The 14,552-nt window shown below is 41.4% G+C and overlaps 2 protein-coding genes across 4 annotated transcripts; one reads left to right on the top strand and one right to left on the bottom strand.

The window, feature by feature from the left end:
* Nucleotides 1-25: 25 nt before the first annotated feature.
* samd9l (sterile alpha motif domain containing 9 like) lies at nt 26-10,034 on the top strand. 3 transcript variants are annotated; one of them, XM_062532133.1, is made up of 3 exons: nt 26-160; nt 4,361-4,415; nt 4,497-10,034. In XM_062532133.1, exons 2-3 carry the CDS (start codon nt 4,409-4,411, stop codon nt 9,092-9,094), a joined length of 4,605 nt encoding a protein of 1,534 aa, XP_062388117.1. In that variant the 5' UTR covers nt 26-160; nt 4,361-4,408; the 3' UTR covers nt 9,095-10,034. The 3 variants fall into 3 exon arrangements, with proteins under 3 accessions (XP_062388117.1, XP_062388118.1, XP_062388119.1); XM_062532134.1 differs by having other exon boundaries at nt 4,500-10,034; XM_062532135.1 differs by lacking the exon at nt 26-160 and adding an exon at nt 2,576-2,646 and having other exon boundaries at nt 4,500-10,034.
* Nucleotides 10,035-11,068: 1,034 nt separating this feature from the next.
* Nucleotides 11,069-14,111, bottom strand: LOC134076138 (olfactomedin-4-like). Its single transcript, XM_062531141.1, has 5 exons — nt 14,053-14,111; nt 13,679-13,804; nt 12,437-12,655; nt 12,103-12,253; nt 11,069-12,016 (listed from the first exon to the last, which is right to left on the bottom strand). The coding sequence occupies exons 1-5, from the start codon at nt 14,092-14,094 to the stop codon at nt 11,181-11,183; spliced, it is 1,374 nt and encodes a 457-aa protein (XP_062387125.1). The 5' UTR covers nt 14,095-14,111; the 3' UTR covers nt 11,069-11,180.
* Between the last annotated feature and the right edge of the window lie 441 nt (nt 14,112-14,552).

The following is a 14,552-nucleotide window of genomic DNA, read 5'->3' on the forward strand; positions in this document are numbered from 1 at the left end:
CTCTGGCCACTTTATTCCCTCCCACAGAGCAGCTAGTCGGAAGCAGAACAGCTAGTCAGAAGCAGGCTGAGTTCGATCGGTTCGGTTTCACTCGGATGGTAATGGCATATTTTGAGAATACTTTTCTGTTCATGGGCCATTTCCTAGACTACACATAATGGTGAGTAGGCTAAACAGAAAATCGAATGTGTGTAAATTTGTTGTGTGTAGTCCTTGGACTGACATTCGTAATACAACAAGGCACATTGCTCTATTTCGTTCTTATAACTCTAACGACCGCAAACCATATCTATGCCGCAAACAACCAAACAAATCGCCTTCGTTCGCTAAAACGTAAGCATTAAGGTTGTATAGACTAGTGCATTCCATGTGAAAGACCGCGCTTTCGGCTACGATCTACATCCGCACTTAATATTGCCCCAACCCATTTCTGGCTTGGCATTATGCCTGGCATAGCCTGAGGTTGGCTGCAGGTGTTATCAGGTAAAGTAATCGGTGTTATTTTAGCGGTGCAGTCTACTACTCTATACGTATAGTACTCTTACTCATAAACGAACGAAAAACAACTTTATCAATTAGATGGATTGGGATAATAATTGGTGAGGAATTACAAGGTGTTCTTGCGCCTCTGAAAACCATTAAGTTATAGGCCTACATTATTATTTCCTGACCATTAGATGGTGCCATCGCACTGCGCTTCGACGTGCCGTGCAATTGCGTCATCTGGTGGCCATGAATAAGGTTTTTCATGTGACGAGTTAGGTAGGCTACTGATCCAATCAGAATGCAGTTTTGACCTGTAACTTGATCTGAGAGCACTTCAGACATCAGATAAGACAAGCATGGCACTGAAGCTTGACAGGAGGAGGAGTAAGCGTGTTTCAACCCTCATAATTATGTGTAATTTATGTGTATGCTAGCCTAATAATTTTGGACTCATACTTTTAACCATGTTAAGTGATGATATATGAAGTAAATTTGAAAATATTTCATAACAGTGTAGTACAGGATTTTTAAAAAGTTGAATGACCATTGCAATGGACATCAGGTGCTTGGAGATGTTGGCCAACACCTAGTTACCTAGTTGTTTTCGTATGAGTAATTTTCTGGCAAGGATTCCTGGGACACTGAAAGACCAGGGTGCACAAAACTTGGTGGGCATGTTGGCCCATAAGGATAGCATGGAACCATAGTTTTTTATTTGGCCCCTCTGCCGGGCTGGACCCTCCAAAAGGAGGGTAGGGCGGACATGGTTTTCTGTGAATATCTTGAGCCCCGTAGAATGTAGGAGGACCATATTTTTTTAAATTTTGGTCTTAAGGAGTCATGTCAAACCATCCCATGACCACTAATTTCATGTAAAGGGCAACCTAGTTAAAAATGATAAAGCAAAATTGAGATGTTGAATCTGAATGCATGCCAAGGTTCATGGAACTCCGTTCATGGGCCATATAATAAATGAATTTATGTGTACATTTAGTGACTGTACACCAAATGGCCTGTATATGGCCTGACACAGTCTTCTGTGAATATCTCGAAAACCGTAGGGCCTAGGGGCCATGTCAACCCATCCCATAACAACTAATTTCATGTATAGCGCCACCTAGTCAAAATTGAGAAAGCAAAACGAAGCATTGTAATCGCAGGTATCTTTGGTTGACAGGTTCCAAACTGCATGAAATTTAAAGTGTAGGATCATTATGACACCCTCTGAATGTATGCCATGTGTGCAATTTGGTTCAAGGGGGACCATGTAGTGTGCATGTAGCGACTGTACATTACACACACATGCATACACACACACATATAAAGATACATGCACACACATGTAGGCACACACACACACACACACACACACACACACATACACACAAACACACACATAAACACACACACACACAGATACAGAACCAAACATAAACACACATACACACATACACATACAGACAAGCACAGACACACAGACACACACACACAGACACACACACACACACACACACACACACACACACACACACACACACACACACACACACACACACACACACATAAACACACATACTTGATCACACAGCTATCATGATTGTTTCCTAAGAAACTCAGGGTCTCAGCTTTCCAAAGAGGTCATTTGATGGGCCAAAGTATGTAGGAGCAATGCCCTCCTAAGTAGATGATGTGCAATGCCGGGCAAAAAATGGGGCATATGCATAAGAGTTTAAACACAATCATACATTATTTTACTTAATGTGCATGTTTTGACCTGCTCTCAGACATATAAAAACATTTAAACACATGAAAACATTCAGTTCTAAATGTATAAGTCATGTGGGATTATTTGTTTCAAGACTACTATGTTAAAAACATAGTGTTTTTCCCCTAAGTTCTCATGTCATTTTACACCCGTTTAGTCGAGATGTCCACTGTAATGGACATTAAAAAAATCTTAGAAAGAAATAATTTTTCCAAATTCTTTTTTTTTCACATTTATTTCTACATTGGATAGGAGTAAGAATCAGCTGAATATGATTTTTTTGCCCAACAGAAAAAATGCGGGTCTGAAGGGGATAGGTTACACTGTTTATCGCCACCTGGTAGGCAAGAGACGTGCTAAACCTATTGAACGTCGTTGTCTGCTGTTGCCTCTCGGTAGGATACATCTCTGTATTTAATCAATATCAACATGTCAGGTATCAATACATTTGGTGATGAAACATTATCCTAATGTTGAATTATTTCAGGGCAATTTGTACGTTCCCTACGCATGCACACTTCTTGGGTCATGCTATGATCTGGTGGCTCGAGAAGTTGCTGTGTGGAATTTCTGGAATATCATGGAAACTAGGCTTCCACTCTGCAGTAGAAACTCGTTGCCTGTTTCCCAGTTCATGCACTTAAGGCTGGGATTATACTTGCCGTTAGACCAAGCGTAAGCGTATGCCCCCGTGTGCGACCTGCTGTGTCCTGTGTACAGACTCGCTGCAGCATTACGCACCTTACTGGAGGTCTTCACCAGGGGGAGACTAGTAGCCTAATATCAGATGTAGATGTGGCCATGTGCCATTGTTTACTCTCATGATTGCCCCCAGCTTTGATGTCGATAATGCATCTTGCAGTCACTTTGTTTTGGCAATGATCGCCCCCTACTTTCTTGTCGTCTCGCGGACGCGTCGTGTTCGCTTGCGACGACGTGCACGACCGACGCACCAAACGACCGCAAAATACGCGAGGCAGCCATGATGCGTACACGAACGCGTTGTCTACAGCAAGTCTAAACGTGCCTTAACACACATTTGTGTTAGAATAACTTTAATAAGAATACATACATACTTTATATTGCTTGAGTGGTTGTGGTTGGCCCAACTTTGTTTGTTCAATGCCCTTTTATTCATCTTGCGCTCTTAAAGTCAAGGATTCAAGTCATGGAAATGCAGTGGGGTTTTTTTTCCTTAGGGAAAAGTCAAAGTAGGAATTTAATATTTAAAAATGAAAAAAAATATTTGGGCAATTTTCAATTTCTTTGCTACAAACAGCTAAAAACACAACAACTTCCATCACAATTCTTTGGAAAAGTTTCCGCAAAATCGGGCATTTTATGCTGCAACAATCTCAAAAAAGGCCCGCGAATCTTGAAGGTCACAGGTAATATGTTGCTGTGAAATAGGCATTGCTTGCCCAGTCTGGGAAATACACTACCTTTAGCACAAGGAAATTAACACCTTTTCTGTGAAAAGTCTAGTCTGGTTTTCACCATACTAAGCTCAATCTTTTAAGATTGAACGTTAGTCTGGGGAAGCTTTGATTCTGCTGCAAAAGAGGCGTGATTAATGTGCATCGTTCAAATGACTCCGTACGCAATTGCCACGAGTGGGTAGAATCGCAAACACGTCCTTCTGCTGTATGAACTGTTCCAGGGCAAGTTTTTGTTCTGTTTTCAAAGAAAACTTGCCTTTAACACATCTTTCAAAGCAGAAGCGACAGCGACTGCTGCTTTCGTTTCGTTGCTGCTTAAGTTTCGTTATCGTCGATGTCACGTCACCGGCCAATAGCGTGCCAGGACTAGAGTATGGCCGTTTCTGATTGGAGCCAAAGATTCTGGCAATGGAACAGCGAAAGTAGATCTGCTGGTATCCAGCTTGAGCTGCCGTGCGAAATTCAAATTCCCCGGAAGTTCAGGCAGGGTTCACCCAGCCTATGAAAAGTCTGAACATTCATGAAGTTTCAGTGGGAATTATTGGTGGTTATTCTTTGATAACATAATTGCTGAAGGTAAAAAGACAAACAGAGGTAAACCTGTGCAAGGTATACTTGGTTTGTTACCACTGTAACTACAATTCAGTGTAGACATTTTTTTCTTTCACAGGTATCTTATGATTAAACAACACCTTTTGGAATTCGTCTTCCTATTTGAATGATGGGTAAGTGTGAATTCCTTTTTTTCAAATATAATACATCTCCATTCATCTCATAAATTCATTGATATGTTGTTATTTTTGCAGCAGAATTTGACAATGTTCCAGTTGAAAAATGGACAGAGGCTTTGGTAAGCTCCTGGCTGAGGTTCATCGGCGTAAAAGAACAATATGTGACCAAACTCAACGAAGAAGAGGTAGATGGGCGGATTCTTCTGGAATTAACAGAGGACTATTTGAAAAGAGAAACTGGAATGAAGTCTGGACCAGCTCTGTTGATCATCAAGAAGAGGAATGAACTTGTTGAATCTCTTCAAAAGGCACATAAAGTTCCCCAAAATCAAGACAGTTTTAAAAGGGAAGATGGTGATGCAAACAATCATCCAGAGACCAAGGACAACATTTCAAAGGCCAAGGAAACATCTTCTAACTCTGACACTCAGACCTTTCCTGGGTTAGCCTCAAAGAAAGACTGTAAGCCGAGACCCCTATGCAAAGATGGTATTGATTTTACTTATGTGAAACACAATGTCTTAAAACCTGAATCTGGAATTATCGATCTTATCTCTCCTTGCCATGAGTACAAGTCATTGACTGTTGCAGCTACTTTAGATCGCACAAGACTACAGGCTAAATTTGCCAAAGAGGTCATCAAATTTGGCACTGGTTGTATGAACATACGATCAAATGGCACCATACATTTTGGTGTAATGGACAGTAGGGATGACACTGGCTATGTGCATGGGGAGATTATCGGGGTGCCTGTGCTAGAGAAAGACATCTATGTCGATGCTCTTGATCACATTGAGAGATCCTTTTCAAGTGTTGACAGAGAGGATGTGAGACAGTGCATACGGCCACCTGAGTTTATTGAGGTAATTGATATGAACAGCTCAGAGAAGAGGTATGTGGTGGAAGTTGACATTGTACCAGCAATAAGCATTGTGAGGAACAGAGTATATACAGTTCGCCTTCCTAATTTTAAAGAGAAATCCAATAAGGTTGAACACGAGAAGGAAACCATCTATCGCAGGGTAGGCTCAAAAACAGAACCGGTTCAGGATCAAAATGAGTTTTACCAAAGGGTGCGTGACCGGGATGCCCGAAGAGAGGAGGCTGAGCAGTCATGTTTTGAAAGCAGCCCAGACTTCAGTCAAGATCTTGGAAGAAAACTCACAATGCTTGTAACCAGTGGCACGAAATTCATTGAGAAGGAAAAATGGTACATTCTCATCACAAACAAATTCAGTAAGGAAGACCTGAACAGCATTGATTTTCTGTTGAATATGAAGCTCCTCTGTGTTTTTGACTTTGATGCGGACTCCAAGGTGTCAGGATTGTGCAGTGAGTACTCAAAACACCATGCTGCAAACTTGCATTTCATGCAAAACTACAAAATTCCCAACGGAATGAGCACCAGTGACTTTGAGAGTCATCTTCACTTGTTTGAACAAACCAGCTGGATATTTTGCAATGGACGCAATGACTTCAAAGGAAATGAGCCTCAGAATGATGAAATGACATGGATCAAAACCAAAATGACTCTCCTCCGAGAATGTGTGTCAGTGATTTGTAAACAGATATTGCCAAAAGGCTCCTTCCTGGTAGTATTCCTGCTCACATCCCCTGTTGAAAAGCCTCTACTTCACACTTTCTATGAGTTCTTTACTGACATGGAGGGTCATGAAGACATCATCTGCATCTCGGAATCAGAGGACAACTTCCAGAAGTGGCAGAGCTTTGCAGAGGGGTCTTGTGGGGTGGAAACCGTAAACCGCTCAAGCGTTGTTGGAATGAAAATGAGTCACATCAATGCTACCCTACAGCGTATCCAGCCTGTGACCTCAAACTCCATAAAACATTTGCCAGTCTATGTGAAAGGAGAATGCAACCTTGAAACTCGTGAGGAAGAGAGGATGTATTCCCTTGAGATCGTAAGCGTCAACCACTGTGATGAAACTAGCCCTGATTTTGTTGAAAATCAGAAAGAAAAAATTGAAAGGCAGTTTTATCATGGAGGGAATGTTAGTTGGTTGAACTTTTGGCTTGCAGACAAAAAGTTTGTTGGGGAAGTCATTCAGAGGGATGCTTATCAAGAAATATCAGACCTTATCAATGACAACCTCAGAAGAAATGTTAACCAGCGGCCTGTCAGTTGCCTGAATATATATCATCATCCTGGCAGTGGTGGTAGCACAGTAGCAAGGCAAGTTCTTTGGAACAGTAGAAAAATGTTACGATGTGCTGTGGCGAAATCATCATACTCTGCAGCCATAGTGTCAGAGCATGCATTTCATCTTCGAGAATACGAGGAAAAGGACACCCAGAAATGCCTCCCAGTTCTCTTGCTTTTGGAAGACTGTGACAAAGAATACTTGGACGATTTAAAGAATGAATTAGAGGTAGCAATCAACACCAAGAAAATACCTCGTGGAACACTGTGTTTCATCTTGTTGAGCTGCAGAAGGTCGCACAACCCAGAGCAAAAGTGTAAAGAATCACCCTTACAGAATGTTGCAGTTACTCACAAGCTCTCAGATAAGGAAAAGAGACTTTTTGCAGGAAAACGAAAGACACTTGAGCAACAGTACCAGCCAGATTTTATCTTGACCTTCGTTTTGATGAGTGAGGAATTCGATCATCAGATGATTTCTGATTATGTTAAACAGTTTGTCACTCATTTGCTTCAGGGAATTGACCGTGCATCAATCGTCACTCGGCTTATTCGTTATGTGGCACTGCTGAATACCTACGTGCAGAACTCTTTCCTCTCTCAGTCTCACTGTGAAGCCCTGCTTGCCATCTCATTCCACATGGATAGATTTCGTCAGCATGCCTTTGAGAGATCACTGAGTGAGCAGGCAAAATTGGTGTTTATACACTTGAGAGATGATAGGACGCAGATTCAGTCAGTTAGAATAATTCACCCCTTGGTTGCCAAGGAAATACTGAAACAACTCTTAGATGATCAGCTGCAAAGCCAGCTGGCATTGGATCTACTTCACGAAGATGTGCTGTTTGAGAACAGATTTGGCAAAGATGACTACATGAAGTTTCTGCGAGACCTGTTCATGAGGCGTAGCAGAATTAGCAAAGGTGATGAATATGACAGTTTCTTCTCCCCTCTCATTGACCATGTACGAAAGAATGAAAGTTCTAAGCAGGCAGTTGAGCTTCTTAAGGAGGCATACATTCGTTTCAACAAAGATGCCTTCTTTGCTCAGCAACTGGCCCGTCTCAATTATTCTTATGATCAATTTGAAGATGCAAAGCACTGGGCAGAAATAGCTGCTTCTAAAATGCCTACTAACTCCTACATACTGGACACACGAGGTCAGGTTTACAGGAGATGGTTCACAGCAAAATGTAAAGCACTTGAAAAAGTTACAAGAACGCCTGAAAACACAGCAGATGCCATTGACACAGCTCTGAAAGCCTTGGAGTGCTTCCAACAGTGTGAAAAGGCAGCAGTCGCAGATGTTGAAACCATGAACAACTCAGGCTTTTTTGCTGCAGTAGAAGTGGGATGCAGCTTGTTGAAACTCCTGTTTTCCCTACAAATCTTCTCTAACAAGAACTATGGCTATTCGGAGTGCATGAGATACCTGATCACTGACTACATTCCTGAGGCAGTTATGAAACCATGGGAAGATTTTCATTCTAAACTGAAAAACCTGCAGTCCTCAATGCGTGAAGCATTGGAGTGGATATCAGAAGACCTGAGCTACTTTCAGACTGATTTGAGCACTGATGATGAAGATACCACAGAAAGTTGTGAAACTAAAATAAGCCACCCAAAGATCTGGCTGGTAGCTAAGTCTTCTGTGTATGGAAAGTATTTCTGTGGTACATCTCTTGACACCATGAAAAAACAGTGTCAGTCTAACCCAGATAGTTTGACTCCTTTTATGAAACGTATGCTGATATATCACCTTGGTGGGGGAAATATCACCACAATTTTCTCACTTCTGAATGACCAGATGGACCAAGTCAAGGTACTTGAAGACATCATCTCATTGTACCCAAGGAATCCACTGACAGCAAAGCTGGATCAGAGTGATCTTTCCAACTACATTGCAACTCATATTGCTCTAAGTTGCCAATCACCTCAGTCCCCAAAACTGGCCACTCTCAAGGATCTTCGGAAGCTGAGCCAACAATTTCCCAATGAGAAACGGGACTGCTTGTCAAGTGCTCTCTTCCTTCTTACATTGCTTTACTGGCCAGAAGAGCATGATACCGAGGATGTGACGAATGACAAATATGATGTAGTTTTCTCTGCAGTGGAATTCCTCAAACGTAGTTACTGGACAAAAAAGAAGGATATCCCGCAGAGAAGGAGGAGGATATTCACTCATTTTTTCCTGGGTAACGGAAATGGTTTTGAGAAGTTTGTCCACAAAACTAGAGTGGAAAAGATTTCGAAAGTCCAGAATGTTTCAGAGAAGAGGATGAAGTGGCTTCGTGGGGAAGTGTGGAAGATGCCAGAGATAGCAAAACTGTGCAAGCATGTAACTGGCTGGACAGAGGATGGGACTGTGTTCCTTGAAGGTCCTCGGGGGAAGAAGTTCAACATTCCTGCTCTGAACATAGCTTCTGTGCCTTATGGGAATGAGAACGTCACATTCTATTTGGGTTTCACCTTTCGAGGCCCAGTGGCCTACAACATTACAGCAAAGTTGTAGTCAAATACTAGTCTGGCTATCACCATACTAAGTATGGGGAGTCTGCACTTTATTTCTACTGCACGAGAGGCGTGCTCTCTCAGAGGAGGGGCGGACTGTCGAGCTCTATTGGCATCGTTCAAATCATGACTCCGTACGCTTGGATATTCCCTCAACCAATCAGACCAACGATCCGGTCCATATTTTGTATAAGCTAGTTTGTGATTGGAGCCAAAGGTTCTGGCAGGGAACAGAGGAGATAGATGTGCAGATTTCCAGCCTGAGTTGCCGGGCGAAATCCAAATTCGCCGGCAGGTCAGGCCTTGTCAAATCTGAGATATCATAGAATTGAATATGTATGCATTTTAACTACCAGAAATTAATAACACATTACAGAAAACTTCTCTGCGTTAGGTTGTTCAAAAAAATCTGTATTTTGTTTGATCGAGAGGTTTCCCCTCTCCATAGCGTCTCTTATCGCCTGAGTATTTAATGACTGATTGATATGCAAGGTGTTCTGTGTCATTGAATTCTGCCATTTACCATATCTTCTCATTCACTCAACAATTGAACAGCAGAATATCCCTCCACATGGTTGCTCTTTATTTCTGCCATACATCTGTTGCCCTTGCCCAGTATCACATATCTCTGTTGTGTGGAGTTTTTAAATCATGCACAAGGGTCTAGCTTTATGCTGTCTTTGCTGTTTATATCTCTGTAAAAAAAAGGATGTTTCAAAAGTTGGATGTGTGTTGAATGGGAGCAAATGGCTTTTTACTTTTTATTAGAAGGGGACATCTTACGCACGGCTAGATTTAAAATGTGTTTTTACAATTACTTCAGTTATGTGCCTCATATTTCATAGAATTTCATTGTTAGCTTTAATGTTATGAATGTTGTTAGTCGTGTTTAACTGTTATATATCCAAACATATATATTAAAAATCAAATATGTCCTTGTCTTGGATTGTAATATTTCTCTTTATTCAGACAAAAGTTTGTCATCATCATGATTCATCAACATTAAAGGCGTTAGGAGTCAGCAAGGTTTTCACAGTCGGTGACTAAATATCCAAAATTGGACAGAAATCATGGAATCGTGGCGTACTCCGGTCAACTAGATCGTTTTTAGTGGAAGGTGCCAATCTTAGCGGTCAGTGGAAGTCAGTCTTAACTTGCATAGCAATCACATGACCTGACCAGAAACTTTCTGATTAGGAGACACAGGACTCAAAGAAATAGTATGGGGTTAGTTTGTAATGCAAACATGACAGTCATCTACTCATATTCCACCCTTCCCCCGCCAAATGTTGAGATCTGAATACATCGTGCTAATCATGTAGTATGTTGTGAATCCATCCCCGCCAATCGTGTTGTGATCTCCCAGTTGGAAAGAGGTTGGAAACAGATGCCCGATAAGTGCCCAAAAGCGCTGCAATACGACTGCCGAGTGGACTGACTTATCTAAAAGGACTTTGACCTGACAGTGTTGACAAATGTTCAAATCATAAACCTGCATGAAGATAGCCAGAGGAAATCCTTGAGAAAATGTTTTTTGACCTCAGTTAATCAATCTTTGATTGGCTGATATCCACCACTCTTTTGTGAAATACAATACAATACAGACATGCATTTTGGCATCAGCAAAAACTCTTTGTTTGTTGTTTCATACTTGTGTGAGGCAGTGCAGAGAAATGTATTCCTTTGTAGACTATATGAGGTTGAATAGGACTTTAGAACACATATTTTTGTATTAAATTGAAAAATGTTGTATTTACGTGTAGACTTAAAATTTTGAGTGTCAGAGAAGATCATAATACACTTGCAGTTCACAAAGAGTTGCAAAACCACGAGAACTGCAGAAAAGTTGAGAAATGTGCTTTATTGAATAAAGAAAGAAACATGGCAACACCATGTGGTGATCATCTTATCTAATTCAGTCTCACAAGATCAATTATCTATCCGGGAACAGGATGATATTCTAACTACTAAAGCTGAACATTTGAGAGCCAATCATTACATAGCAAATTTACTTCAATAAAATAATGCAGGCTTAACAATGTTGTCTCAATAGACTGTCTCATATGACCCAGTACACTGTCATGAATTTAATTTGTTTCAAAAATGACATCGTATGTGATGGCATACGCATCACTGTAAACATACAACTTGTGGTCAGAAGGGTTATAGTTGAGAGACTGTATGTTAGTATGCATCTTCTTAAAGCGCATGCTCCAATTGTAGCTCTCCATGCCACTCTTTGTATCAAAGGAGTAGAAGATCTCCTCTGTCTCCTTGTCAACATACCGCGTGGCGTAAAGAACACCACACATCATGAAGGTGTTGGTGGCTGTGCGCTTGTGAAGGGAGGTCTTCATGGTGCGGCCAAGCCTTGGGACATCGCCAAGCTCCACTTCACTGATCATCACATTGCCGTAGTTCTCTGCCGAGGTGTAGGCCACCCACACACCGGACTCATCCGTGATAAAGTCTAAGTCAGTGTAGATATAGCAGGCCTCCAGGTGGCAGAAGGGGAACTTGTTGTTGATCCCAGAGTTTTGGGGAAGGGGCGCCGTGGTGATCGCTTGTGATGTCAAGTTGAAACGGCAGACAGAGGGGTTATCGTAGCAGCCGTAGTACAGCGCATCTCCATACATCACCACATTGGGGCCTTGGATGGTGTTGGTGGTGGGGTTATCAGAAGCGATCGAAACATCCTTCGGACTTACCCCTGCAATCAGAGTACTGAGGCTGGGGTACTGACGGACATAGTTAGCGTAGACGTTACTGCTCGTCAGTGGTATCAGCCAGTACCAGCTCTCCTTTCCGACTGCAGGTCGCGGGTCTCGGCCCCAGGATCCATAGGGATAAGAGGTATCATACTCGGTCACTGTGTATGTTCTGGGACCTTCCACCCTCACAGGGTTACCCTGAGGGCAGCTTCCTGCACAGAAGCAGGATGAATTAATCAGTTACGGAAAAAACAAAGGCTCAAATTAAAGCGTTACCTGCAGGCAGGTGTAGTCTTACCTGGGGTAGGTGTAGGTGGTGGTGTGGCCATAAGCTCCTCCTGGCACTGTGCCACACTCATCTTCAGACGTTTATTCTCCTCCAGTTTCTGAACAATGTGCATGTGGTCGAATTTCTCCAGCTGCTTCAGCTCAGTTTGTGCCTGAAGCATCTAATGTTTTAGTAAAAACAAAAAAGTTCAGCTTCTCAAGAATAACAAAATGTGTTGGAATGGTTTTCAAAATGAAATTCCTAAAATATGAATAGAATCCATTGTATGAGCAACAGCATTATAGCCTAGTGACATTTTATATTTAAACCCCGCCCTTCTGTCTTGATACACTTTAAAACTCACAGTGGCGTTGACTATTGTGATGAGGCTTTGGTGCGTTTCGTGTGTTCTGTTGAGTTTGTTGATGAGCTGTAGGATCTCGGCCAGCTCCAGCTCAACAATCCGTAGAGACACGGCTCCATACAGGCCGCCATCGTCCTCCCTCTCCAACGCTGACATATCCTCCTGCAGCTGCAGCAGACGCTGCCGCAAGCCCAGACGCAAGGCACCTTCCTCTGACATCTACAAATGAAATGGTTCATGTTGACATGTCATGTTTTTACACATTAGTTAGATGGGCGGAGGACAGGCAAATGCAAATTCACACAAATTCAGATGAAAGAAGAACAGCTATCCCTGTATCTTTACAACAGAAAGAGAGAGTTTGGATTTGAAATGCTGACATATGACAGAGATAGCAGATACCCACAAACACAGCTATCGTTGATGAAAAAATAAAATGTGCTATTATCTAAAACAATTCTGTATATGTAAATACTATACAGTTATTCATACAGTATATACTGTATACTGTATGTGTGTGTGTGTGTGTGTGTGTGTGTGTGTGCGTGTGCGTGCTGTCTTCAGTCCTCATCAGTAGCATTTACTTCTTTGGTCACTAATCTATGCTGTCTCTGAGATTGAAGACAATGTTCAGTTGGAGGAGCTGTGGTGAACGTAGCTCTCTCCAGCAGCCACATTTCCAGGAGTCCACTGACCTGGGTTTGAATACAGTGCCCTCCAAAAGTATTGGAAAACATGCTTAAAGTTAAATATAAAATCATCTTTTGGAAATTGATCTTAATGCCTTAAATGAAACAATGAGGAAATATTCAACCTTTAATGACATCAACTTTCTTTGTGAATGAATAATGTATTGTAAATAAATAAATGTTTTCCTTATAGGGGGGTCATAAGTATTGGAACGCCCATGTTAAATTCCCATAGAGGATTTTTATTTTTATTTTTAAAGGCCTATATTTTAAGGAAAACATTTATTTATTTACAATACATTATTCATTCACAAAGAAAATTGATGTCATTAAAGGTTGAATATTTCCTCATTGTTTCATTTAAGGCATTAAGATCAATTTCCAAAAGATGATTTTATATTTAACTTTAAGCATGTTTTCCAATACTTTTGGAGGGCACTGTATATTCGACGGCCATTTCCCATTTCTCTCACTTGCTTCCAGTCATATTTAACTGTCCTATCTGAATAAAGGCAAAGGAAAAAAAAATGAAGTTTAAAAAGACACTATGTACCTTTGCAGACTGAATTTTCTGATTGCAATCCACAGCAGATGTCTCGATACGCATCATCTGATCTTTAGGGAATAAGGGGTTCTCAGCATTAGTCAGCTCACAAGAGCACTCCGTGGCACCTGCACTCTGTGAAAGCAAAAATGCAGAAAGTATTCAGTCAGTTCTGAAAGGATGAATTTTATTGTTAAAATTTCACACATAGGCTACTGAAGAAGCAAACGATATGAATTATGACTGCAAACACCCAACAACATCAAAAGTCACAGAAAAAGAATATTTGACATCTAGAATTAATGTTTCTCTTCCTTGTGACTTGTTCATATTTTTACTGGTCACAGAAGTCTTTTTTCTTTAAATTATAATACATGTAATACCTGCATGAGGAGGATGAATAAGACCCCAACTGTCCTCCACATATACTCCAGTAAAGACATTGTGTCTGGACTGGACCTTTTCAGAACGCAGAACAAATGGTCTCTTCTCATGGACACGGTTTTTAAAAATCCACATTAAAGGGGCAGGTCTTTGATGACATGCTGAAATGGCAATTTCTGGATTGGAGAAGTGAAGGTGTGAAATGTTAATTGTCAGCAAAGGTTCAGATATGTAGGCTAAACCAAAAATGTGCTTACATATATGAAACTGTCGCTGGGAAAAAAATATTTTCCCTTTTCCCTATATGTTTTTTACACATACGTTGAGTATCTGTTCTCATTTCATGACCCCAATATGTTGTGTAAGGTCTTTCAGAGGCACAAAATGTGGTGTGGTACACGTGGCAGTCTCGGCCAGGGTCTAGGCCAGGGTGCGCCATGCACACACCATCCGTTTCAACACACCCTCTCACAGAAATTGGTTCCAACAGGTTGTTGAC

Source organism: Sardina pilchardus, chromosome 3 (genome assembly GCF_963854185.1).
Source record: "Sardina pilchardus chromosome 3, fSarPil1.1, whole genome shotgun sequence".
In the NCBI taxonomy this organism is placed as follows: Eukaryota; Metazoa; Chordata; class Actinopteri; order Clupeiformes; family Clupeidae; genus Sardina; species Sardina pilchardus.

Excerpts from the sequence above, each read along its gene's own strand:
- LOC134076138 (XM_062531141.1), bottom strand. The coding sequence starts at position 14,094 with ATGTGGAGGACAGTTGGGGTCTTATTCATCCTCCTCATGCAG. Across the intron at positions 13,805-14,052 it reads TATTCATCCTCCTCATGCAG|AGTGCAGGTGCCACGGAGTG; the intron begins GTATTACATGTA and ends TTGCTTTCACAG. Across the intron at positions 12,656-13,678 it reads AGAAAATTCAGTCTGCAAAG|ATGTCAGAGGAAGGTGCCTT; the intron begins GTACATAGTGTC and ends TTTCATTTGTAG.